Below are 26,384 nucleotides of genomic sequence, written 5' to 3' on the forward strand. Positions count from 1 at the left end.
GCTGTACCTGGTCCCTGTTCATGTTTCCTGTCAAATTCCCTGGTAAAGTTTATGGTCTTGTACCCTGTTTGTTTAGTTCTTAGTTGTTTCTTTTTGCCCCCCTTGTGGGAAGTCTTTGTTTTCAGTTTTGGATTTTAGTTTTGTCAGCGTTTTCCCCATCGAGGGTGTTTTGGTTTGTTCTTGTTATTTATAATTGAAGTATCTGTTAAAACCCCTTCATCCGTGTCTGCCTGCACTTGGGTTCTCCCCTCACAAATCACGACAGTCACATATATTATAAATATCTGTAACCCGGAAGTTTGTTTTTGGGTCGATAGGAAACTTGTCGTGTTGTTGGACAAATGCTGCCAGAGATATGCAGAAGAACTGATGAAATACGGATAACGGATGATTAAATGAAATAACTCACGGCAGCATCCACCTGAACATCCAAGGGCCACCCTATTCTTTCCCTTGGCTGCGCATTCACAGTTATAGAAAGTGAAAGTTAAGATGATGATGAATAGTGAAGACAGTGAAAAATCAACAATGGATCAAATTAGGAGTATGAAACACATCTTTAATTAACTGTCAAATATACACATATTTAATGCATTACATAAATCAAAATGATTTCTCACCACAAATGCCCATGTGACACATGTATGTAAACATAAAATAATCAAGCAAAAGATTCAGAAAATGGATTTAACTGTGTTGTAGTTGAATTTATACATTTTATGTAATTAGTTAAAGTAACATAAAAACACGTGTTGTCATGATTTGTTGATCATTTATTTTTTTACAGGGTTTCCACAGAGGCCTTGTATAGGCCATGGGACCCTGTGACGAGTCACCCCTAGCGCAATCAGCGTCGCCATGGAAACCATGGGAGGTAACGAGGCACAGCTGTCGGTCGTCAGGGAATTATCTAAACCGGCATAAAAGCCGGTTTCACAGACAGCACGAGGAGCTACAACTCCATGGCAATACTGTGTCTAATGATTCTTTCTCCTGTGACTTTGACCAGGTTCGGACTACTAACGACCAACAGCGGCCACGTACCCCCGAAGCCAGCAGCACTACCCCACGAGGGATTGCACGGACACGAGGGATTGCACGGACACGAGGGATTGCACGGACACGAGGGATTGCACGGACACGAGGGATTGCACGGACACGAGGTTTTGCACGGACACAAGGTGTACACGGACGCACGGGACTTCGAGGAGATGGGGCTAGAAGTGGAGCACGGCTCACCACCCCGCACCGCGAACCCGGAAGCACCGGAACTACACCTAGCGCTCTATTGTTTTATCACCGGCCGTTGGCCACACATGTTAATAAATTCCCCTCCGGGCGGTAAAAACAAGAGTTGTGCGTTTCTCTACTCGTGACAGACCCATATATTAAACATAAATAAACATTTGTTTTCATTGTTGTTGGGTTTTCTTTACCAAACTGGATGGCGAAACCTTGAAGCCCAGATCCCCCTCGGGCTCATGGTAGCCAATGGCCCCTGGGCACTGGCCCCATTGGCCAGGTCAGTAATCTATCCGTGTTCCTACCTCTTTCCGTGGTTTTAAAAGTTAAATATCCGCCTCTAATGTCTCCCATTAACTTGTTGCATCAGCAATGTGACATAAAAGCTTGGATAGTTCTGTAAAATATCTCAACCTCTGTCTATCCACATATGAGATACATATTCAACAGAAGCTCAGATTTGTGCAACAGGGTGGGTGGACCAAACCACAAGTAGCATGTTTGTGTTCACCACGAGCAAGCTCAACACCATGTTTCGATTGTTACATGCAATTTTGAGAGGTTTACAATGACAAAAATTTTCAATTTATTCCACTGTATGTGGTTATGGGGTCTGTTTAAAATTGGGCATGCCAATTACAGGTGAAAATTACGAAAAAAGGACACTTGAGTTGCTTTAGAAGAATAATTGAATACCACATGACTATTTGTTGAGACCTGTTGGAATCAAGAACAATTGTCTCCAGGTTCCTAGGCCCCTCAGGCTCAGAGTAATACACTTTCAAAAACTGACTTTGGGGGAAAAAATCTAAAAGTGCCTTTATTTATGTATATGAGAATATCTTCTCATAGGACTGAAAACACATAAAATAATGTTTATCACATAACAAAAATTTTGTATTTACACCACTGTACTGTATGCGGATATGGTATGCATTTGCAATTGGGAATGCCAAATTCAGGCGGCAATCCAGAAAAAATGGCCCAGAGTTAAACAAGTTAAAACAGCAAAATTATCCAAAACAAATATATAAAACAAATCTGTTATTTATTTGCTTAGTTTGCTTAGTTTAGTCATTGAATTGAGAGACATAAAAGAAAGTAAAAATTGATTTGCTTGCTTCATTAGTCTAGTATTTATCTAAACTAGAAATAGCATCCCACTTTGTGTATTGTCTCCATTGATATGGGATCATTCCTCTCCCCTGGAATTTTGCATTGTAGCACCTCTCCAGATCTGTCTGAAATCTGCACACAAACCACTTCCAGTAGGGCAGCTCAGAGAGATCATGGGTGATGCTCCACCTCGCAAAAACTCCTCCTGCTCTTCTGTATTCTTTATATAGAAACCACTGACCTGATGAAAAGAAATATTTGTTACTTGCCACTTAAGTTGTGCAAGCTGTGAGGTCTTGTCCATAATACAGTCCATTGGATACATTAACTCTATGAAAAGGAACACTGTGATCTCCAGGATGGTTTTCTACTGTGTTGGTGCAGATGGCTGAACAGAATGGACACTGAACCCAACAGCACTGACAGAAGTGATCAATCAGAATCTTATGTACTCTGTTACTGAAATTCATAAATGGATCTGGGCTGAATTTTCCGCTGATGTCAGATATTTTTGAAGGAAGTTTCTTTCTTATCACTTCTTCTAAGAGTTTGAAATCATCAACATCATCATGTTTCACTCCACTGAAGAACTTCACAGAGAATATAAGAACATCAGAAAGCTTCTGCGTGAAAAGCTTCAACCACAAATCCACACCTCCTTTGTTCACTTGAACACGTTCAGTAGAATCATGTGCTGCTGTTATGATCTTCTGCTGCAGAACTTCAATGTTCTGTTTCATCTTGGGCTGAACACTGATACTGAACTGATCTCGAATGTACTGACTGACTTGATTTCTGATGAAATCCTTGAAGTGTTCTCTGGGATTACGAACATAGTCCATGTATTTATTAAAGTCTTCTTCGTTTGCCAGTTTCTTCAGGATGTGTTTCTCCAGATTTGATCTGTTTCCATTCAGTGATGGACAGTTTGATCTCATTTCATCTGCTACATTTCTGGCTGTGTTTCTGTATGCACTCTGTTCAATTGGTCCTTTCAGTTTCTGACAGATGATTTCACCAAAAATGTTAGCTGATGTTGCTCTTTGACAATATTTCTGGAAAATACTGTAATATTCTTCCCTCTTATTCTTTAAATAGATAACAGGGTCATTGGCTTCCATGAACATTCTGTGTTGGTCGGTGAATGTCTTGTTCACTCTCTTCAATATAGAAAAAACTAAATCTACATAAAATTCTCCCTTTAACAAATATTTCACTGGTTTCTCCTGATGTTCAATTATTGTTGCTTTGATGTAGTCTGTGATTTGTTGAATGCAGCTGATGTTGTAGCCCAGTCTTGAAATGTTGAACGTCTCAATCATCTTGTCTGTTTGGTGAACAACATCTGAGATTAATGTTTTTATTTGAGCTTCATCCTCTTTAGACAGACTATTGCCAAATAGTGCATTGACGGTTTTGTTCATTATTCCACTGGATTTCTTTAACTGTACATAATCTACATAACTTTGCACAGTGAATATATCCTTGATGTCTTTCCAGGTTTGTACAGGGACACTTTTATAGATGTCGCTGAGAAGATCTTTCACATCTCTTAGAATGTCAATGTCTTTGATTGGACAAGTATTTGTGGAAATCGTCTTCACACATTCTTCCCAAAATAAATCAAACTCTCTCTTCAGAGTTTCTTCATCACTTTTTTTGTCTTTGTGTTTTAAAGCAAGTTTTTTGCTCTTTTCAAAGAGTGTGTTTTCATGTTGTGTCTTCAGGTATTTCTGCTGAAGAATCTCATTCAGCTTCTTCTTTGTTTTTGTTATAATGCTCTCCTGAAGCTCTTTGATTTTAATTTCAAAAGACTCTTTCCACTGAATTAAGATATCTTTATCTGGGTCTTTCTCAAAGAATTCTGCCATTGATTTTTTCACTTCTTCACTTTTCCCCTTCAGTTCTCTCTGAAGATCTCTTTCTTCAACCCCATTAATTGCTTCACTTTCTATTTTGTTTTGTAGATTATTCTCAATTTCAAAAAGGGCACTACGAAGACTCCAGGTCCACTTGCTGTATTCTGTCTCTAGTTTTCTGTATGCTGAGATTTCCAGAGAGTTTCTGAAGCTGAACACAAACTGTTCATTCAGTAAAGCCTCCCAAAGATCTTTAATACGATCTTTTAGGTGTGTCAGCATCATTCCACCTGATTTTGAGGTTTGTGAAATAATGGTTTTCTTTAGATCTTGAACATTCTCACAGTAATTTGGGTTTGGTGGTGCCATTGGTGGGCTGCCCTCCCACAGCTGAGCAAAATATTTAACATCATCACGTACATCGAATGCAATGACATCACTAAAACGTTCTTCAACACAGACCTCTTCTTTTGCAGCAAGTTTTGTCATCTCATCCAGTGTCTCCTGCAGACGTCTCCTTCCTTCCATGTTTTTCTCTCCAGCTGTGACGTCTGAGACATTCTGATGTACAAACATGCAACTGGGATTCAATTTGACCTTCTTCATCCTCAGAAAGGCCTGAACAACAATCTGGAGAATGTCCTGCATCTCAGACGAGTTTTCTCCGAAGATGTTGATCAATGTCAGATTACCAAGACCGACAACAAATGTGGCCAGTTCATTGTCATGCTGTCTTGTGGACCGTCCAGCCAATTCCAGAGCTCGAAGACCCTCAGTATCAACAACCAGAATATAATCAAACTTCAGTTGATGTTTCATCTTCTCTGATACTTTGAGCAGCTGCATGAAAGCTCCTCTGGTGCAGCGACCAGCACTGACCGCAAACTCAAGTCCAAACATGGCATTAAGCATGGTTGATTTCCCAGAGCTCTGAATCCCTAAAACTGACAGCACAAAGACTCTTTGGTCTCCCAGTTTGTGGATGAGTCTATCTAGAACAGCGGAAACCCACATCAGAGGAACATGAGCAGCATCTCCATCCATCAGCTCCAGTGGAAATCCAGAGATCATCATGTCTGCTGCAAGACTCGGCAGAGAAGAGAAGTGAAGCTGCAGGCCTTGCTTGTTCTTATTTACACATGAACATGATTCATAGATCTGACCAATCTCTCTCATGATGTGCTCCAAACCAAAGGTTGCTGCTTGAAGTTCTGTAGATATTCCCTCAAGTTCTGTTTGTGCATCTTTGAGTAGTTCAGATGTATCATTCTTCTCTCTCAGATTTAAGCCTTTTGACCACTTTTGATCATAGTTGTAATGTAAAGTAGAAAGATCAGCAGAGGTAAATTCATCCAGAAGGATTCTGAGCCATTTGAGGAAAAACATTCTATCAGAACCCTCTGAGTTCATTTGTGTTATAAGGGTCCGTATAAACTCACTCGTGTGGGATTTGTGTTGCCGTTCACGAATGTTCTTCATTTCTGTTTGTTTACTACTTATTATTTGTTCTAACTCGTCTCCTTGAGGTCGATGAAGTTCTTTGTTCTTCTGACACCACTGTTGCCACAGTTTCCCCTGACAGGGAAGAAAAGATTCTTTGATTTCTGTCAAATGTTTATTCTTCAGTAAACTCATCACCTGCTGTGCTGCTTCTCTTCCTCTTCTGCAGTCTTCATCATCTTCCTCATCTACTCTGATATCTGAATATTTGCGTACATCTTCGACTTTGAACATGGTCGACTTTGATTCTGAAGATGAGAGACATTCATTTATAGCTCTTCTGAGTTCTTCAGAAACATCAGAAATATTTCTGTCTTTCAGACCAATTTTGTACATTCTTTTATTTAGCTTTCCAGCAGATTCTTCCTCAGTAAGAAGACAAATGAGTGGCTTTTTGTCTCTGTACAGGCTTTGAATCTTCGTTGCATGTTTGTCATTCTTGTCAAGCTGTGGTAGAAGAACAACATTGACTGAAGACAATTCAGTCAGAATCTGCAGCTGTTTCTCACTGACTCCTGCATCCCCATGAAGATTACAGAATGCAACACAGTCAGTAAATTTATCTGTGCTTTTTCCAGAGGGACAGTACCAGGCGATCTCCACCACTCCATCTACCAGTAGTCTGGTTCTGCTGCTGCCTGGACAGTTCCTGTGGAGGAATGTGTTGTGTCTCTCATTGATCAGACTGTTCATCAGCTGAGACTTGGATGAAGACAAAGAGCCAAACCTGAAGAAAAACACCATTGGAGTTTTTGCTTTGTACCCTAGTTGGTCTCTACTGTAGATGTCATTGTCAGTATTTCTAATCTTCCAGCTCTTGTTAATTTGTCGGAAAGTCCAGAGAGGAAACTGAATCTCTTGTGTGAAAGGATGAGGAACCAGGAGAGGAAGAGCAAACTGACACTGTGAGAGTTTAGTGACCATCAGCTGCTTTAGGAAACTATCAGCACAATGAAACACTGCCATCTGAACATCCAATGGGTGAATGGTGTCGAAAGAAGTAAAAGACAAACCAGAACAACATCTATTGTTAAAGATATCCCCCTCATCTTCAGATGAGTCATTGTCTCTTTGTTGTGTGTAATGCTGCTCATTGGTCTCTTTGGTTTGAATGTTTCTTGCTCTGTAGTTCATGATCAGGAGTTTTTGTAGGAAAGTCTGAACCAGTTCCTCCTCAGCACAAGACTCGTGAGATTGTAATGAATGTGCTGTTATCTGAATAACATCTGACACTTTGATTTTACTGTGGCTCTTGGCTTCAAGATGAAGTCTGTCAAAGGGATACGCTGCTTTTTCATTAATTTCCTTTCTGTTGTCTTGTTCCAGTCGTGTGTCATGTAAGAAATCATTTTCCACTGTTCCCTGTGAAAGAAACAGAAAGAATGAGAGTTTTTCTATTTAGTTTTTCTCTTGTTTTATATACTGTATGTTCGTTAAAGGCCAACAGCTTCAAGTTAAACAAGCCAAATCTCTTGGTTTCTACATCTAAACCTTTTTATATGTCATGAAAGAACAGAATTGTTTATCAAGGGACAAATCAAGCATTTATTTTAGAATACACCACCCTATCAGCTGTAGGGATCCGAACTGAACTAGAATGATGAGTAAGATTTTAACATTTTGAGAAGGATATGTGGGGTACCAAATGTGGAGATGATACGAGTTCTTATTGTTTATGGTCATGTGGAATGCATTTTCTTTCCCTTTTAATGGTAATAAATGAATATCGTGATACATTTTGCTTATTAAAAACATAAATAATATAATTAATATATTTGGCTACACTGTTCATCAGATGCACACTATGGCCATACATGATATGCGAATATCTACAGAGGCAAATATCTGCAGTATACAAAATTGTTTTATAGTATATACTGTGCGTGGACCTTATTGGTTAAGTGCCCATATTAAAGTTGCCATTCCCATGATGCAAATTTTCAAACTTTAGTTAGTATGTAATGTTGTAAAGACATTCATTTTATATTTACACTTCTGCCAGTACAGACCATTTGTGTTTCTCTTCTTGGTCTTGACGTGGTGTGCTCCATTATCTTGTCCTTGTTTGCGGTTTTGTCTTTTGAAACAAAAAAATGGTAAAGGGTAGAACATTGTATTTAGTTCACCAAAGTGGTCATCAAAATAATTCAATCACATCTTACGTTGGTAAGGTCCTTGTTATTAGACATTTTTTATATAAAAAAAGAATCTGGTAAATATACAATATAAAAACCATTGATGGTGAACAATTCTATTAACTTAAACACATTTAAAGTAGCTGGACACTTGTCATATCTCCAGTCTGATTGGTTCCTGTATTGTGTTGATCTGCATGTTTATGTTTGTTCAGAGTTTGTTCAGTAATTACTCAATAAGCTGGATTTCATTGTTCATGATTTCTTAAATAATTTCCTTCCTATGAAACTTATGCTGGACTTGCTGTCATAGCAACAAGTCAGTTAGTTTAAACCCCAGTAGCAGGCTTATTTCACGATAACAAGATTGCGACCATGTTACATGATAAATATGAAGAGCTTCCGAAAGTAATTTTGACAGCAAAAACTCATAAACGTTTTTTTTTACTTTTGAGACGTTTGTGAATGGACACCGGTCTGTTAGCGCAGGGGGACATTTTCATGCTGCTCGCCATTGCCATGACATGACACGAAACGATACATGGTTTCATAACCTGTCCGTCATATGGGAAGTACTTGGCATAATATTTATATCACCAGGACTTGAATTTAAAAAAGCTACCGAATTTATCAGCTCACATTTTATTGTCCTTATTTATAAAAATCTGAAAATATTTTTCTGTGAATTCTCCAGAATGTAATTTGGCTACAACTGAGTGTAACATCTGGGAACGCAAGAAAGAGCAATCGACCGTCGACAAAGAGTAGGCTATAGATCCCAGGAGGCGAAACAGCCACTCGGTGGCGCTTCAGTAGCACGGCTGCCATTTTGTGCACATAGCCCACTTTATTGATTCTATTTTATGCCACTTTACACATTTTCTGTTACTATTATTAGCTATTACCCCACTGGGTCTGAAATATATATTGTATATATTATTGTTCATGCAGCCTACCACAAAGAACTGCATATTCTAGTAAAAATTTGATTATTTTAAATATATTTGATTTGTAGCCTAATCCTTTACATAGCATTCTATATATCAATGACATTGTCAGTTAACAGGTTTTTTTTCCAGCAACATTTAACTGTTTTCGAATCTTTCATAATCCCGTCACACATACCTGCAATCTGACTGCTTTTTAAGTCAAGTCAAGTCAAGTCAGCTTTATTTATATAGCGCTTTTTACATTTTTCATTGTTACAAAGCAGCTGTACAAGAAAACATTGACTAAAAGTAAAACATAAAAGGTTATGGAAGTCAAAACACAGGTCAAATATCAGACAGACTATAAATTCCTATATGCAGTGTTAATTAAATAAGACTATCAAATTCTAGCAGCCCCCCCCGGCCAGCAAACAGTGCAAAACAGTATGCAAACGGTGGCGAGGAACCCAAAACTCCATTGGAGGAGAAAAAAAAAACCTCAGAGGGAAAACAGGCCTAACCAGGGGATTCCAGTTCCCCTCTGGCAAAAACTGCTGCCTCTGCACAAGCTCGACAGTGCTTGCACAACAAGGCAAAATAAAAAAAGTTAGATTTAAAATTATCATTAATAATCTAATAGCGACTGAAGTTTTGTAGAGTCGCCACGTCCTTCGTCCAGCATTTGTCAGGTCTGGGAATGGATTGTGCCCTGCCCGCTCCGGTAACCTTGGACTGCATCCTGCTCGCTCTGGTAACCTTGGACTGCATCCTGCTCGCTCCGGTAACCTTGGACTGCATCCTGCTCGCTCCGGTAACCTTGGACTGCATCCTGCCCGCTCTAGTAACCTTGGAACAATGAGACAAGACTGGCTGAGAGTAGAGTACTGTTCTGCACTCTTTGATGCAACAAATGCATCAGTTGTTATTGGAAGTGTCCCTGGTTCCGGTTGATCTAACTAGTGCAGCCTAGATCTTTGAAATATATATAGAAATATATATATTATGATAGTGTAGTGTATGCAAGATTAAAAAGATGCGTCTTTAGTCTAGATTTAAACCAGTGTGTCTGCCTCCCGGACAGTGCAGGGAAGACTGTTCCAAAGTTTAGGCGCTAGATAGGAAAAGGATCTGTCGCCTGCACTTGATTTTAAAATTCTAGGTATTACCAACTGACCTGACACCTGAGAGCGTAGTGCACGTGATGGACTGTAATACGTTAGAAGTTCTCTCAAGTAGTGAGGAGCTAAACCATGCAAGGCTTTATAGGTAATAAGCAAGATTTTAAAGTTTATGCGATGCTTTACAGGTAACCAGTGCAAGGTTGACAGAACCGGGCTAATATGCTCATACTTTTTTGTACGCGTAAGAACTCGAGCTGCCGCATTTTGGACCAGTTGGAGTTTTTGTAATAGGCCTGCAGGGCAACCACCTAATAGTGCATTACAGTAATCTAGTCTTGATGTCATAAAAGCATGTATAAGCTTCTCCGCATCTGATGATGACAGCATATGATGTAGTTTAGATATATTTTTTAGATGGAAAAACGCAATTTTTACAGTTGTGGCGACCTGGTTCTCAAATGACAGAGTACTATCGAATATAAAGCCAATATTCTTAGCTGAAGATGAGGGTTTTATGGAAGATCCATCAATAGTTAAGCAGTATTCTTGGTTGTTACGTATGGCGGTTTTCGGTCCGATAAGTAACACTTCAGTTTTGTCCGAGTTCAGTAATAAAAAATTGCTACTCATCCACTTTTTTATATCGACTATGCATTCCACTATTCGATGGAATTGCTGTGTTTTATGAGGCTTCGAGGAAATATAAAGTTGCGTATCATCAGCATAAAACTGAAAGCTTACTCTGTGTCACTTTATTATATCTCCTAGAGGTAGCATGTATAATGCGAAGAGCATAGGCCCTAAGACTGAGCCCTGTGGTACACCGTACTGGACTTGCGATTTGCGTGATGCCTCATTGTTTATTGCTACATATTGAAAACGGTCGCATAAATAAGATCTAAGCCATTTCAAAGCTATTTCCTTAATACCGACATCATTTTCGAGTCTATGTAGGAGCGTGCTGTGGTCAATGGTGTCGAATGCAGCACTAAGACCTAGCAGCACCAATAAGGAGATACAACCTCGGTCGGACGCCATAAGCAGATCATTTGTAACTCTAATCAGAGCAGTCTCTGTACTGTGATGTGCTCTAAATCCAGACTGGAAATCTTCATTAATCTCATTCCTTTGGAGGAAGGAGCATATTTGAGTTGAGACTACTTTTTTCAGAACTTTAGATAAGAAAGGTAGATTCGAAATAGGTCTGTAGTTCTCCAGGGTCCAGATGTCATGATTCCGCTATCATGTCATGTTTATTTTTGGTCTTGCAGCGGAGTCATGGCATAGCCTTAGGTTTTGTGTGAGAAAGCCATGTGCTTTCTCGTGTCTCGTCAGTGTTTCCCGCCATCTCGTTTCCTCGTTAACCTTCCCTGAGTGTTTCAGTACCCGCACCTGACCCTTGTTAATTATCCTTTGTCTGTCTCCCTTTAAAACATCCTCGTGTTCATTGTCTTGTGCTGGTTCGTTGTACTTGTTACCCTGTCCTAAGCCTTGTTGTGTTAGAAACTTTAAAATCTAGTCTTTGAGTGTTCAGGTTAGTCTTAGTGTTTATAGTTGAGTTCTTGAGTCTTTGGTTTTCAATTTGTCGTGTTTTGCTATTGTGTACTCCTTTGTTACCCCCTCGTGGGTTTTTGTTTTTCTGTTTATATATATATATATATTAAAGTCCCTTCTGTTAACCCCTTCATCCCCGTTTCGCCGCCTGCAATTGGGTTCTCCCCTCACGATCATAACAGAACGAACCAGCCAGAACTGAACCCAGCAGGCAGCTATGACCTCGGCACGATCCCGGAAGCCTCGTCTACTCTGCGGCATCCAGCAAGGGAACTCAAACCTGCAGGACTATTTTGGGAGATTCCTGGATGTCGCAGTTGATGTGGACATGGGAGAAGAGGAGCTGGCGGTGCTCTTTAATGCCGGTCTGAGGGACCCACTTTCGCGGGCGGAGATGAGGTCATTGGGACCTCCGGAACTCGACGACCTGTGGCGGTACGTCAATGCTCGCTCTGAGTCCGGGGTCTCACCCCAACCGATCTCTCCGCTGGCCGCCATCCCCGAGGGCCGTACCCGGCGAATCGGGGCTGTGGGCCTCTCCTCACCCTCGGCACCCTTCAACTCTTCCAGCACGGAGCTGGTCATGCTCCCCGCCGCTTCTACGCAACCGGCTACACCCACCGTGAGCCGGGCGAAGAAGAAGAAGCCGAGGAGGAGTGTGGTGTCCAGCCCGAGGTTCCAGCCGGAGGAGAACGCCGGAACTCAGCCCAAATATTTTTTGGGGGGGCGTCATACGGGCAGGGGGGCCCTGTCCAGCGGGCCTCCTGGTGTCCCGTCAAGTCCGGTGGTCCCAAGTCCGGTGGTCCCAAGTCCGGTGGTCCCAAGTCCGGTGGTCCCAAGTCCGGTGGTCCCAAGTCCGGTGGTCCCACCTGCACTCAGTCAAGTGCCAAGTCCTGCCCAGGCGTCCACGCAAGTGCCAAGTCCTGCCCAGGCGTCCACGCAAGTGCCAAGTCCTGCACCCAGTCCTGCCCTGCCGGCCTTCCAGCCGGCGTCAAGTCCTGCACCCAGTCCTGCCCTGCCGGCCTTCCAGCCGGCGTCAAGTCCTGCACCCAGTCCTGCCCTGCCGGCCTTCCAGCCGGCGTCAAGTCCTGCACCCAGTCCTGCCCTGCCGGCCTTCCAGCCGGCGTCAAGTCCTGCACCCAGTCCTATCCAGCCGGCCTTCCAGCCGGTGGCTCAGCCGGCCTTCCAGACGGCCTTCCAGCCGGTGGCTCAGCCGGCCTTCCAGCCGGTGGCTCAGCCGGCCTTCCAGCCTGTGGCTCAGCCGGCCTTCCAGCCGGGAATAAGAACAGTTCCCCCGAGGACTTCTCCCATCAAGTCCCCGGGGATTCCACGCTCGCGAGCGCCCCCGGGAACTAGGACTGTCCCACCCTATCCCTACCCTCTTGGACACTCTCCCGTGAACTTTGTTGTTCCCCCACCCCCCCTCCCATGTTTATTATTTTTATTGTCTCACCCCAACCCTGTGATTTTGCTTGCTTGTTTCCCCGTGATATTGTTTTCTTTGTTTTGCCTTGTATTGTCGTGTTCCCAGTCCGTCTTGTCTTGTTAGTCTACCCCTTGATGAACACCTGGAGGTGTTCATTTAAGGGGGGGCTTATGTCATGATTCCGCTATCATGTCATGTTTATTTTTGGTCTTGCAGCGGAGTCATGGCATAGCCTTAGGTTTTGTGTGAGAAAGCCATGTGCTTTCTCGTGTCTCGTCAGTGTTTCCCGCCATCTCGTTTCCTCGTTAACCTTCCCTGAGTGTTTCAGTACCCGCACCTGACCCTTGTTAATTATCCTTTGTCTGTCTCCCTTTAAAACATCCTCGTGTTCATTGTCTTGTGCTGGTTCGTTGTACTTGTTACCCTGTCCTAAGCCTTGTTGTGTTAGAAACTTTAAAATCTAGTCTTTGAGTGTTCAGGTTAGTCTTAGTGTTTATAGTTGAGTTCTTGAGTCTTTGGTTTTCAATTTGTCGTGTTTTGCTATTGTGTACTCCTTTGTTACCCCCTCGTGGGTTTTTGTTTTTCTGTTTATATATATATATATTAAAGTCCCTTCTGTTAACCCCTTCATCCCCGTTTCGCCGCCTGCAATTGGGTTCTCCCCTCACGATCATAACACCAGATGGTTTTTTTTGACAAGGGGCCTTATAACAGCCACCTTATATGCTTTAGGCATATGTCCTAATGTCAGAGATGAGTTAATAATGCTAAGTAGAGGATCTATAATTTCTGGGAGCATCTCTTTCAGTAGACTTATAGGTATAGGGTCTAACATGCATGAAGTTGATTTAGATGATCTAATGATTTTAGAGAGTTCATCATGATCTATAGTAGAAAATAAACGTAATTTCTCCTTAGAGGCGCTGTAGTTAGTCGTTTGTTTAGCGGGATTCACTTCTGGTTGCATAGTTATAATTTTTTCTCTAATATCTTGGATTTTATTTGTGAAATAGTTCATAAAATCATCACTGCTATGCTGGTATACAGAATCAGAAGTCGCTGACGATTTATTTTTGGTTAATTTAGCCACTGTATCAAATAAAAACCTAAGGTTATGCTGGTTTTCTTCTATTAGTGATGAAAGGTAGGCAGATCTGAAGTCTGAAGACACGCACCACCTCCCCAGGTTCAACCACTTTATCAGAAGCTGCTTTATTATGTAATTCCTATCAAACTATAGTTATAAAAAATATATAAATAATAAATTATTCAGTTTTTAATTCTGCTCAATTGGTACTAATGGGCCCAAAGTGTGCCAAGAAAATATCCCCCACACCATAACACCACCAGCCTGAACCGTTGATACAAGGCAGGATGGAGCCATGCTTTCATGTTGTTGACGCCAAATTCTGACCCTACCATCCGAATGTCGCAGCAGAAATCGAAACTCATCAGACCAGGCAACGTTTTTCCAATCTTCTATTATCCAATTTTGGTGAGCCTGTGCGAATTGTAGCCTCAGTTTCCTGTTCATAGCTGTCAGGAGTGGCACCCGGTGTGGTCTTCTGCTGCTGTAGCCCATCCGCCTCAAGGTATGACGTGTTGTGTGTTCAGAGATGCTCTTCTGCATATCTCGGTTGTAACGAGTGGTTATTTGAGTTACTGGTGCCTTTCTATCAGCTTGAACCAGTCTGGCCATTCTACTCTGACCTCTGGCATCAACAAGGCATTTACGCCCACAGGACTGCCGCTCACTGGATTCTCTTTTTCGGACCATTCTCTGTAAACCCTAGAGATGGTTGTGCGTGAAAATCCCAGTAGATCAGCAGTTTCTGAAATACTCAAAAATCTTCAGATTTCAAAAATTAGATGATTATTTTTAGTGAATGCTCTTCCCACATACTATAATATTTATCTTCAAAACCCGCTACTGTAAATACCACACTCGGACCGGTCTGAAACATCTGAAATTGCTGAATGTAAATGTAGGAGTTTGATAAAAATGCTTGTTTAGAGGAAAAGTCATCTGACGGATTTAGAGGGTTTCTATCAGAACTTTGCATGTTAGGTTATGCAAATAGAAATTATGCTGTGAATTTGTGATTACGATAAAAAGCCCAACCCTGACTCGATGTAAAACAAACAAACATTTCTTACCAGTTTCATTTGTATTCTTATGGCAGTCAATTGGTCTATTGAACCATGTGTTGTACATCTCCTCAGTGTAACACTGCTCTTTGTTCTTATTAAACAAACAGTGAAGCTTATCCATCAGTTCCCTCATCTCTGATTGGTCGTTCATGATATTTCTGCAGGTGTGATATCTTCCTCCACATTTTTTTAGCAGATGGTCTACAACAGGATGTTTCTCCCTATCATCTATGATTAAGTCACAGTAATCTCTCTCATAAGTGAAGAGGATCATCACAAACTGAAGAACTCTGTCACCAAATACTCTCTGTAACCATTCGAGACCCATCGTATCAGCATCTGTTAACTGGTCCAGTCGCACAACCAAAATGAAGGCATTGATTTCATTTTCAAGCATTAGGTGACCAATGAGAAAGTTCACAAAGTCCAGGTGAAGTGCAGTGAAATCAATCATGTTAACCACTGAGACATGATGGTCCGACATTTTCATCTGGACAGGAACAATCCTGGAGAAATGGAAGAATTCTACATTTTTAAGAACAAGGTGTTTTTCTCCCAGCAGAATGTTAGCATCACCGAACCGGACTGATGTAGAGTTTCCAAACAAGGCAACAGTCAGACGGGACTTCTCTTTACCTAGCGATTAAAAAAAGTATTTTTAAGCATATTATACATTGATATATTTGTTTTTTTTAAGTTGGAAGAGAATAATGGCCAGGATGTGTGTGTGTGTGTCTTTCTGCAATTTGTATTTATTAGAAACAACAACAAATCTTTTAGACTCACCTTTTTCTTTGACATGCTCCATTGGATCCTCCAAACCTTCACCTTCTTCACAAGTCAGAGCATCTATGGGTCAGTTTTTATAATTTTCTTTTTACTCAGCTGGAATATCTGTAAAAATAGTTTTTTATCATTTCATTATAATGTCATTTCCATCAGTCTGTGACTTATGTGTAGTCAACACTGGTGTGTGTTCATATCATAAACACTGACAGAGAATGAGTTGAGGGGCCATACTCTAGGCCTGAATGATAAAACAGCTCACACTTCAATATAATGCTCAATAGTTTCACTTAAATGCTTTAAAATGTAAACGTACATAAAGTTTGGTTGCATGAACAACCCTCAGCCATGCACAGTTTCTGGATCATAAACGGTCCATCATCTTTTAAAACAACTTTTTACAACTAATCACAAGTGTGCATGTTACGTTCTAGCGTCTCCTTTCCTTGTTGGTAACAAAGATTTTCTCTTTGCTTTTACAGAAGAATTGTTGGAATAGACTATACCCACGCAAGGTTCTGACGTACTCCCACTAAAATCTTAGATGACTAAGCCACCTCTGCTCTCATTGCACTGAGGAAATTTGCCACCGTGTAATAACAATATGTTTACTAAAACAACGTCTCGTTCCGTGTACGTTGGTTTGAGATGACACAATATCATAACCTTCCAGTGTATGGAGGAAATCATCTCCATGATCCTGCGCACTCTTGAAGGTTATCATGAACTCCACTAACTGTTCTACTTTAATTTCATATTTCAGAAATGTCTCCTACTCTATATAAATCTCCTCCGCATGACATGTCTCGGCCTGAATGCATGGCTTTACTGTCCACTGTATATGACTTTTCAACATCCAACAATGCGGTAAATTTCCAACTCCAAATCAAGGCCGCCATGGTGACTTGAAACATGTAGCGTGTCGAGAAAGTTCAGCAGTTTCAGTTTTGTGAGCAAGAAATGGAATAATTATTCATTATTATAACAATGTCCTTTTATAACTTTCAGGCACTTTGCTTGGAGTCGTGGAAAATGATCATGATATGAGGCCTTTGTGTTGCCTCCTGTCATGCAGAAATGACCTTCACTTCACTCTACATGGGCTTTAATATTGTATCTCGAATCCCACACTTATGTAAGATAAATATTTAAATGCTGTTTTCTAAATATTACATTTACTTTACTCGAATGGAAATGGATCTGCACGGCTTTGCGGGTGGCAGCAGGACATGCGACAGTAGGCCTAACGCACATACTGGCCGACCACTTACTGTAAATTGTAACATACTGTACATGTTATGTGGTTTGATGAGTCGCTACATGCTGCCCTAAGGTGAATATTTAGGTTTATATGGTTTAGGCAAATAATATTCATTCCGATCTTTATTCTTTCGTTGAACCAACAGAACAGGTTTTATGTCTTTCCTCATGACCACTAAAAAATATATTTGATGAAAACAAAAAGAATGTATTCTGAATTAAAAAATAATAATAATTAAATTCACTACAATTTAAGGCAGTTAAACCATACATCTGTAATATTGTATATTATCATTATGTTTAAAAAAGAGCTAGAAATGGCAATAGCCGCATGCGAATATGTTAAGGAAGAAGTTTCTCTTTTTGTATGGAGTGAGTGAACTTTCGTCTACTGTAGTTCTAAAAAAATGTGAAAAACTCTGCAAAGGAATGAACACAAGAGAGACTAAATAAGCTCAATAAAAACAAAAACAAAAAAAATGTAAAACATTTGTTGCAAAAGTAGTCAGACATAAAAGTGGTGAGCCTTTTATATAAAATATTTTATTTCTATATATGCTAAATACAGTTTGATCAGAATTTCAGTTTTGTTCAGATGTTGAAATAATTCGTATTACACTTTTCTTTCACCATAACACACACCCGCAAAGCACAAATATAGCGTAAAAGTCTGAATGAACAGATTGATATTAACATGATATGAATTCATATTCTTAGTAATTTTTTTCTGAACACTGAACAAAACCTTTTACAAACAGATTTGTTCTCTAATACAAGGATAAAAGTGAAACTGTTTGATGTTATTGAACCTCATTAACTCATGTATAGTGAAAGTAAACTTTTTCGGTCTAAAATGTACATACTATCATTACAAACATGAACAATACCTGTAATCCAAGGTTTCATCAAGCTTGCATGATTCTTATAATAGTTCCCTCACGGGAGCAGGAAGAGATCTGAGTGTGGGGACACAACAAAAGTAACCAAACAGGCAGCACAAGTCACATGACTTCACACTTATCTACATTTAGGTTGTTACGGCCCACTTGTAACATAAATCAAAAATCAAACCAATGTCTGTTTGTTACCTTTGAATTATAAGGTTTCATGTATATGACACATATGTATCATTCATTTACATTAAGCCATGTTTTTTCAAAGATGGGTGTACATTTTGGGACATGTTTTAGAAAAAATAAAGTCTGACTTGGTTTTATAAGGTTGTAACTGCAAGCAGAAACTCCTTTCCTCTGTTTGTTTTTTCTCACCTCGTGAGAGACCGTCGGCAATCGTGTCATACAGCTGATGGTAGGACACCCGCTCGGTGCGAGAAGAGAGGACCAGGAAATGGCAGCAGACAGCAACTGTCCGGAAGAGACTGAAGCTGCTGAGGCTGAATGAGAACCTTGTAAGAGAGCTTATTACGACCGCTTATGTGACAGTGTGGCCAGTCATAGAAAAAACTGCCAAAAGTAACTCTAAAAATCCAAATAGTTGATGTTTTATGAGAATAAAAAGTCTACAGAGACAGGTCAATGGGGAAGCTGGTAAATCCTGATTTCACTTCACGCCTCTTTCATGAGACAGTTCTGCCCCCAACTGGACAGACATGACAGTTGAAGTTATAAATGTAAAACTTGATTTAGAAACATATTATTTAATCACAGTAGAAAAATATACGTATGTTCCTGTAGCTAAAGTTTGTATTAAAAATATATATACCTTGAATGCACTGTCGCTTAAGATGAAAGCGTCTACAAATACTTAATGTAAATATACAAATATAATGTATATTTAATATACTATATTTTAGATTCTCAGTCTACTGTGAGCTGTTTTAACTGTCCTCAAATTAATAATAATAATTCATTAATCTGTAGATTTCATTATCAAAATGTATTTTCAGCGGTAAATATTCATTTAGTGAGAAAACATTTATAGATTACTTTACATAAAAGGCAAGTGTATGTGTTTTCATTGTCTACCACAAGAGGTCATCCAAATCTAAACTATAAAAAAATTAAGAAATGATAAAACACATTTACTCTCTCACACCGTGTCTACACCAGACCGACTGGCACGATGCGACACGTCACACCACGACAAAAGACATTAGAAACGTATTAGAACCCATTATACGTTTAAATTGTGTCCGCAATGGATGTGGCGCGACGCAACAAACCCATTAAGAACATGCAGGTTTCCATGTCGCATCTCGCTTGTCGCATTAAACAGTATTGTAGACACGGTGTCACTCTCTTAACATGGAGTTTATCAGATCAACCACATCAAATGTACATCTATATATAATAGTTTAAAACATTGTAGATGCTGTAGTGCTTTTACAAAACTCCTAACCATAGCCTATACGTGGAATGGATGTGATACTGCGTGTACACAGTTTATATCAAAGCCTACTCTCTGCTAGATGAACCCATGAATACTGAGAAATTAGTTTCTAGAATCATATAAAAAGACTGTGCAGATCAAGGATGCATATTGTTGAAAATAGATTCTGATTTGATACACCGTAAACATTGTAGAGTATTTCACAGAATCATACCTTGTTTCAGGAAAAATGAACCATGTCATACTGTAGCATCATCATCCATCCATCCGTTCAATAGATGTTTTTGGTTTTGACTGCACCACAACAGTGTTTGTTATTCTTTAAACCATCTGAAAAGCGTCTTAAAAGCTTTTTTAAAAAAGCTGAGAAATTGATGTATACGAGACACACATTTTTTATCTGATCTATTCTCTGTGGTCATATTCAGAGCTGAAATAAAGCAGCCAATCAAAGATGGAATCCATCATTATGTACTGGAGAACAGACCGAGCCTCCTGGGGGGCTTATTTCCTTGTTTTTTCTCTCATAAGACTCCATAAGCTCAGACAAGCTGAATTGTATATACAGTATGGATAGTGCAGTTTGACCACTTGTGAAAATGAGCAGAAAGAGATCTCGTCCAGCCCGTGTGCTCTTCCCTTTGTAAGTCGTTTATGAGAGAATTGTAAAGCTGCCCAAATCAAATATAAAAGCAAATAAACATTTGCATGGACCATTACCATGTTTGTTTTATGACAGTTAATCACCTTCTCAAGTCCTAAGGCACATGGTTATATTAAAATCTCATTCTCGTTGTACTGTAATTTGAAAAAAACAATCCATCTGTTTACTTTATGGTTAATTGTTATATGTGCCGTGGAGTTGCCAGATTTTAATTAGAAATGGAGAAAACCAAAACTATTTTACAGAATTATTGAGTATTATGGGAATTATAATGTTACCTGACATCCCATGACATGTCACTCTTTAGGACCCATGTGGAGTCGGCAATCCACTTTAAAATAGAAACATGAAACTGAAGTTATAGAGTTTTTTCTGTGCTGTGATATTTCAAAACCAAAGACGGTTCAGCTGAAGGGAATGACTCTTTGTTATATCTGACATCGGCAAGCGTTTTTTTTAAGCTTGTCTTTTTCTTGTTTATGCGCACGTCGTAGCTTTGATTTGCTGGTAAAGGGAGCTTCAGAAAAGTGCTGATAACCGGAGTTAACTCAACAGAGGTAAAGGTCGGTGGACATCTGCCGAGTCCTGCTTCACTAGATGCGCAGCCTCTCAGCGATCAGATTTTTACCACCAAACACAGAATGACTTTTATATTGCAGTATACTTTACTATAAGGCAGTGTTGCTCCAACATGAAAGAGCTCGATCACATTACAGAGCTGCACTGAAAAAAAGGTTTTTTGCTGCTGGGCCAATTTGATTCATTTAAGTTAAATCAACATGTTTGTACAATTTTGTCACAACATGATTTTTTCATGTTCAGTTATGTAACTTAATACGATCATGTTGGCACTACATAAATGATTTGTGTAATGTTAACATATATTTGCTACAACTAGGCAGATCATTTACTGCATATTTCCCAGCATCTCTACAGGACAGAAGTGCATTTTCAGATTTTAAGTGAAGATTATGAGAAAGAGAATAACTCGCATTGATAAACTGTTTACAATAAACACTGCAATATTTTAGTAAAAAATTGGTATTGTCATTTTTCATTTCATTGGGACTTTATATTTTGTAATACAGTTTTTCTAGTGCTCACACCTCGATTTGATTCTCTGAATGTCTGTATTTCCACTCTTTTTTTCCCTTTCTCAGAAGACATCTAATTTTGTCCATGATCTCCACCACATATCCTTGTATAGGTGAGATTGCACCCCTGCCGCTCTACATACAAACACTCATGTTCTCTCATCTCCTGCTCTTCACATCCTGATGTCACATCATAGGGTGAGAACTACACTTCAGCCGATACAGACAAATCCTCTCAGAATTATCACATCATTCAGGATTGTACAGACTTGAACAACAGCAAAATGATTGTGTGCATGTCTTTCCTGTAGCAGCATCATCCATCAGGTAAATAAGGAACATTATCGATGTCTCCAAAGAGTTTCCATCGTCAATCTCTATTCTACTGTAGGTCAAAGCTTCTGCAATTTTGTAAGCATGTGCTTTTTTGACATTATGCCCTTCCTGCATCATTTATGTGCTGCTTTCAATGTATGTCATTGTTTTAGTGAGCAGTCCTTGATGTTTGTCATATCAGGTGTATATCCTGATCTGTATCTCATTTGGGCAGGTCACCTAAGTTAGCTTTACTTTACAGTATATATTATGATGGTTATAATAATAATAGATTGAGGCTTTAAAATGAATGAAATAAACACAAGTTTAATATGAATGTAGATGATGGATAAAACAGTGGCAACACATGATTTGTGTGTGTTGGAGAGAAAAGCTTTGTTCAAACGGTAATTGCTTTTTCATGAAGACAGTCATTTCAGAATATCAGGTGCTAATCAGTCTTTTTTTATTGCCATCCCAATTGGAAACGTCAGTGTGTTTCTTCCACTTCCTTTGAGAAAACTTCCAGCCAAAACACCTAGTGTTTATAATAATCCATTTCCCATCTGAATCCTCAGAGTTCACAAAGTAGAATTGGCACAAAAGTTATGACATTTCTTTTTGGAACGCTGCTAAGTGCTGTTTTTTGACACTTTTGCAATTAATGAGAATTTGGAAATATGGCACAAACACTGACACTTATTAGTAAAGCAGATTTGACAGACACTGTGTTTTGTGCTTCTGAACAGCACGCTCTCTCAGAATAGTAATGTTTAGGTTGCCCCTAGACTGCCGGGCTGGTGGGAGGAACTCCGGTGGAGAGAGACAGATTGATATCAAATTATGCAAATTAGTGAAGATACATCTCTCTGTAAAGAAAGCACACGCATTCCTCAGACTTTTAATTATACATTTTCACATTAACAACCAGTTGATCAGTTTGGTCTTTTGAGCAGAAATTTAAAGCGATCGTTCATAAAGGAAAAGACAATTCTGTCGTCGTTAGATTCTAACAAACCTCTGATTTATTAAAAATTAGTTTACGCATTAAACAATGTAAAGCAGAACATACCTTTACTTTGAGCTTGCTTTTCTTTTTCTGCTTTTCTCTTTCTAGCTCCTGAAAAGTCTAATTTTGATGCCATAGTTTGCCTGAGTCTACCACCGCAACCTCACCAAAATAAGTCCTTCGTTGTTTATCTCTAAATCAATTAAGCATTTCTTGATGTAACATGAACATGTCGTTGTTATGAGATACAACATTACCCATAATCCTGAACACTCCAAGCATGCGCAATAAGACGTATTTGACATCCCTTAATGCGTCATAAACATTATGCAGGTTGCAATGTATTGCCTGTTGGACGGGCCGGCACTTTCATTGAACTTTGACCTGTTTGTTCTTGTATCACATTGTGGGAGGAAACCTGCGTGGCTGCTATTCTGGAGGAGTTTATCGATTTCTTCACATAATAGATATTCATCTTTAACCCCTGACCCCTTCTTATACATGGTGAGAAAAATATAGATGTTGAGCTTAATGTCGTCTTACATGAATACACATCATATCTAGAAAATAAACAGCTTTCTCCAACATTGAAAAATATCTTCTCACCAGAAATGAGTTTTGTTCTAAAATACAGCTAGTAGTTAAACATACAAAATATATGTGTGCTTTTGGCCTGAATATACCCATCTACCCCTGAGACGACATTCTTTTAACATCATGTAGCAAAACGTGGCTCGCCTAGTACTGACTACGCCACATGTAGCAAAACGTGGCTCGCCTAGTACTGACTACGCCACCCCGAGTTACCGGGGAAATAAGCTAATAAATGGTAAGCAAGTTCATTCGCTCAAGAAAGGCAGGAGGCGTGAGTTCACAATTAAACAAAACCCTTTTATTAAAGAAAACAACTACCCAAATAATAACTTTAAATAAATTGTCTCGATCCGTAAACAGACGAAAATTAGGTAAATCACTGCAGGGGCTGGGGCCCTGAAAGCAGGCTAGCTATAGCTGCATACGGCAGAAACACCGCAATTCGAAAGTCACACTCCACTACAAATAGTGATCAGAAATAACAACACTCCCTTAGTGTTAAAGTGAAGGCCGTGCAGCTACCATCACAGGCCCACTTCCAGGAAAACCCAGCTCCTGCAGAATACAAAAATAAAAGAAATAAAGATAAACAATCCACATAAACAAAGAGACAACAACAATTTATAACAAAAAAAGTACACTTCCAAGACGATGCGGTCACAACACAGAACACGCAATCAGTCACCAAAGTATTTCTGATGACAAAACTATTTGTCTGGGATCAGTTCATACAGCTGAAGGCTTGGTGACAGAACCAGCCAAATCCATACAGAGACACACACATAAACAAAAACAGAATCCAAAAAAATAGAAACAAAGAAAACCCTTTAAGGCCCACCAGAGCCTAAAACTACGCAGTAGACGGGATGGGATCCCCAAGGGAGTTATGGTTCCCCCCAAAGCAGCAGACGTGGCTCAAAAAGCAAGGGTTACTGACAGTAAGTTGTTAATATGGCGGCTCAACCTGGCTTTAATGAGAGCAAAGATATTTAACAATTATTTATTAACTATCTAATTAAAACCATTACAGATTAAAAAGAAACAATAGCCAACGTACTCACCCTGGTTGAACATCGGCACGCACATACACACGCAATCACAAACACACAAGCAGCCGGCACTCCGACACGGCCACCAAGAGACGCCACACCAACACCGCACTACAATGCATTGCAGATCATTCAAAGGAGCGAACTTGGCTTTTACGAGAGCAGTGAGATTTAACAAATATTTATTAATCATCTAATTAAAACCATTGCAGATTAAAAAGAAACAATAGCGCATGTACTCACCCTGACTGAATGTCGGCACGCACAAACATACACGTAAATCACAGGCACACAGAAGTCATGCGATGGATCTGTGAGTGAGTCAACAAGCAGCTGGCACTCCGACACGGGTAGTAAGGGATGCCAAACCAATGGAAGCCCCGAAGGCACACCACACTAAAATGCATTGCGGATCATTCAAACAAACAAGTTTCCTGAAAAGTTACGATACAACATTAAAACTTACAATGTGGATGTGTGGATGTCACCACGAGAACAACGAGCAGCCTTGATGGCCGAGTGTCACACTAAACATAAAGAAACAATACAACATCACCTACTACTACAATCAAAACAACCAGCTGCACAGCTGAAACGCATACCTCCGCGATCTCTTGGGATGAAGACAAGCGGCGGGCTTTCGACAATGACGCATCTCAGGAGGCACGCACACACAGTCTATATACACTAAGGGCGGTACCCCATTGGCTAAATATATAATGAGGATGACGTGGTAACGAGTCACTCACTTCACTACAATCACATTATAGAAATGCTGTAAAATGTATGTAACAAAGTTCCATAAAAGTGAAGGAAGGAGGCGGGAACCGGCAAACTTTTAACCAACCTTAATCAAATCAAATAAACAATAAAACAGAAGTAAAAGACATAAAACATCAATACGAACTTAACACATGTCTGGGCCTGGTCCTCTCGCCTCAACATTCCTGCCGCTCGTCCTCTTAAGCTCCCGATCTTCTCCGTGAGATATGCTGGACCGGTGCTCTCGTCCCGCCTTCCTCACCACAATGTACCTCAGATTATTTATGCAAATGTCAGGAAGTGGCAGTTTTATCATTATTAGGACTTTCACATCTGATTGCTTCAGATCTACTTTAAATCACCTTCAGAGAAGCTTTTTTTGGACAATGTCTTTTTAGAAAATGTGATTGAAATGATTACTTTATCAAAACAGTAAATCTAGACATACAGTATTTGAGACAGTATTTGAGAAGACATAACTTTAATTGTGTTATGGCACATCTCCAGCATTTCACAAATGCACTGATCACTAGATGACCTGCTGCTGATGCTTTTGGTTTTCATTCCCTAAACACCTTTCTCATGTAAATGAACAGCCAAAGCGCATGAAATGTTTTCAGTCTTTAGTTGAAAACGGTCTTGTGTAAACGGCCTCTGAGAGGTTCATTTACGCCGTTTTGGCGTACGCCGTTTTGGGGGACTGATAACGCAAAAAAATTCTAAACGACGGCATTATCACTTCTGTGTAAAGTCTTAAGGCGACGTTTTCCAAAAACGATGATTTCATACGCATGCATTTTGCACGTTCAAGTCAAGTCAAGTCAGCTTTATTTATATAGCGCTTTTTACAATTTTCATTGTTACAAAGCAGCTGTACAAGAAAACATTGACTATAAGTAAAACATAAAAGGTTATGGAAGTCAAAACACAGGTCAAATATCAGACACACAATAAATTCCTATATGCAGTGTTAATTAAATAAGACTATCAAATTCTAGCAGCCCCCCCGGCCAGGCAAACAGTGCAGAACAGTATGCAAATGGTGGCGAGGAACCCAAAACTCCATTGGAGGAGAAAAAAACCTCAGAGGGAAACCAGGCCTAACCAGGGGATTCCAGTTCCCCTCTGGCAAAAACTGCAGCCTCTGCACAAGCTCGACAGTGCTTGCACAACAAGGCAAAATAAAAAAAGTTAGATTTAAAATTATCATTAATAATCTAATAGCGACTGAAGTTTTGTAGAGTCGCCACGTCCTTCGTCCAGCATTTGTCAGGTCTGGGAATGGATTGCGCCCTGCCCGCTCCGGTAACCTTGGACTGCATCCTGCTCGCTCTGGTAACCTTGGACTGCATCCTGCCCGCTCTGGTAACCTTGGAACAATGAGACAAGACTGGCTGAGAGTAGAGTACTGTTCTGCACTCTTTGATGCAACAAATGCATCAGTTGTTATTGGAAGTGTCCCTGGTTCC

At 40.0% G+C, this 26,384-nt stretch overlaps 2 protein-coding genes across 2 annotated transcripts; both read right to left on the reverse strand.

Annotated features, from left to right (window-relative positions):
- Positions 1 to 546: 546 nt before the first annotated feature.
- LOC306894019 (interferon-induced very large GTPase 1-like) lies at positions 547 to 7,906 on the reverse strand (the record flags this gene model as incomplete). Its single annotated transcript, XM_079456239.1, has 2 exons — positions 547 to 7,079; positions 7,880 to 7,906. 2 exons carry the CDS (start codon positions 7,904 to 7,906, stop codon positions 2,631 to 2,633), a joined length of 4,476 nt encoding a protein of 1,491 aa, XP_079312365.1. The 3' UTR covers positions 547 to 2,630.
- Positions 7,907 to 14,633: 6,727 nt separating this feature from the next.
- LOC306894020 (GTPase IMAP family member 9-like) lies at positions 14,634 to 15,841 on the reverse strand (the record flags this gene model as incomplete). Its single annotated transcript, XM_079456240.1, has 3 exons — positions 14,634 to 14,671; positions 15,040 to 15,669; positions 15,820 to 15,841. 3 exons carry the CDS (start codon positions 15,839 to 15,841, stop codon positions 14,634 to 14,636), a joined length of 690 nt encoding a protein of 229 aa, XP_079312366.1.
- Positions 15,842 to 26,384: the final 10,543 nt, after the last annotated feature.

Source organism: Barbatula barbatula, assembly GCF_947034865.1.
Source record: "Barbatula barbatula genome assembly, chromosome: 5".
In the NCBI taxonomy this organism is placed as follows: Eukaryota; Metazoa; Chordata; class Actinopteri; order Cypriniformes; family Nemacheilidae; genus Barbatula; species Barbatula barbatula.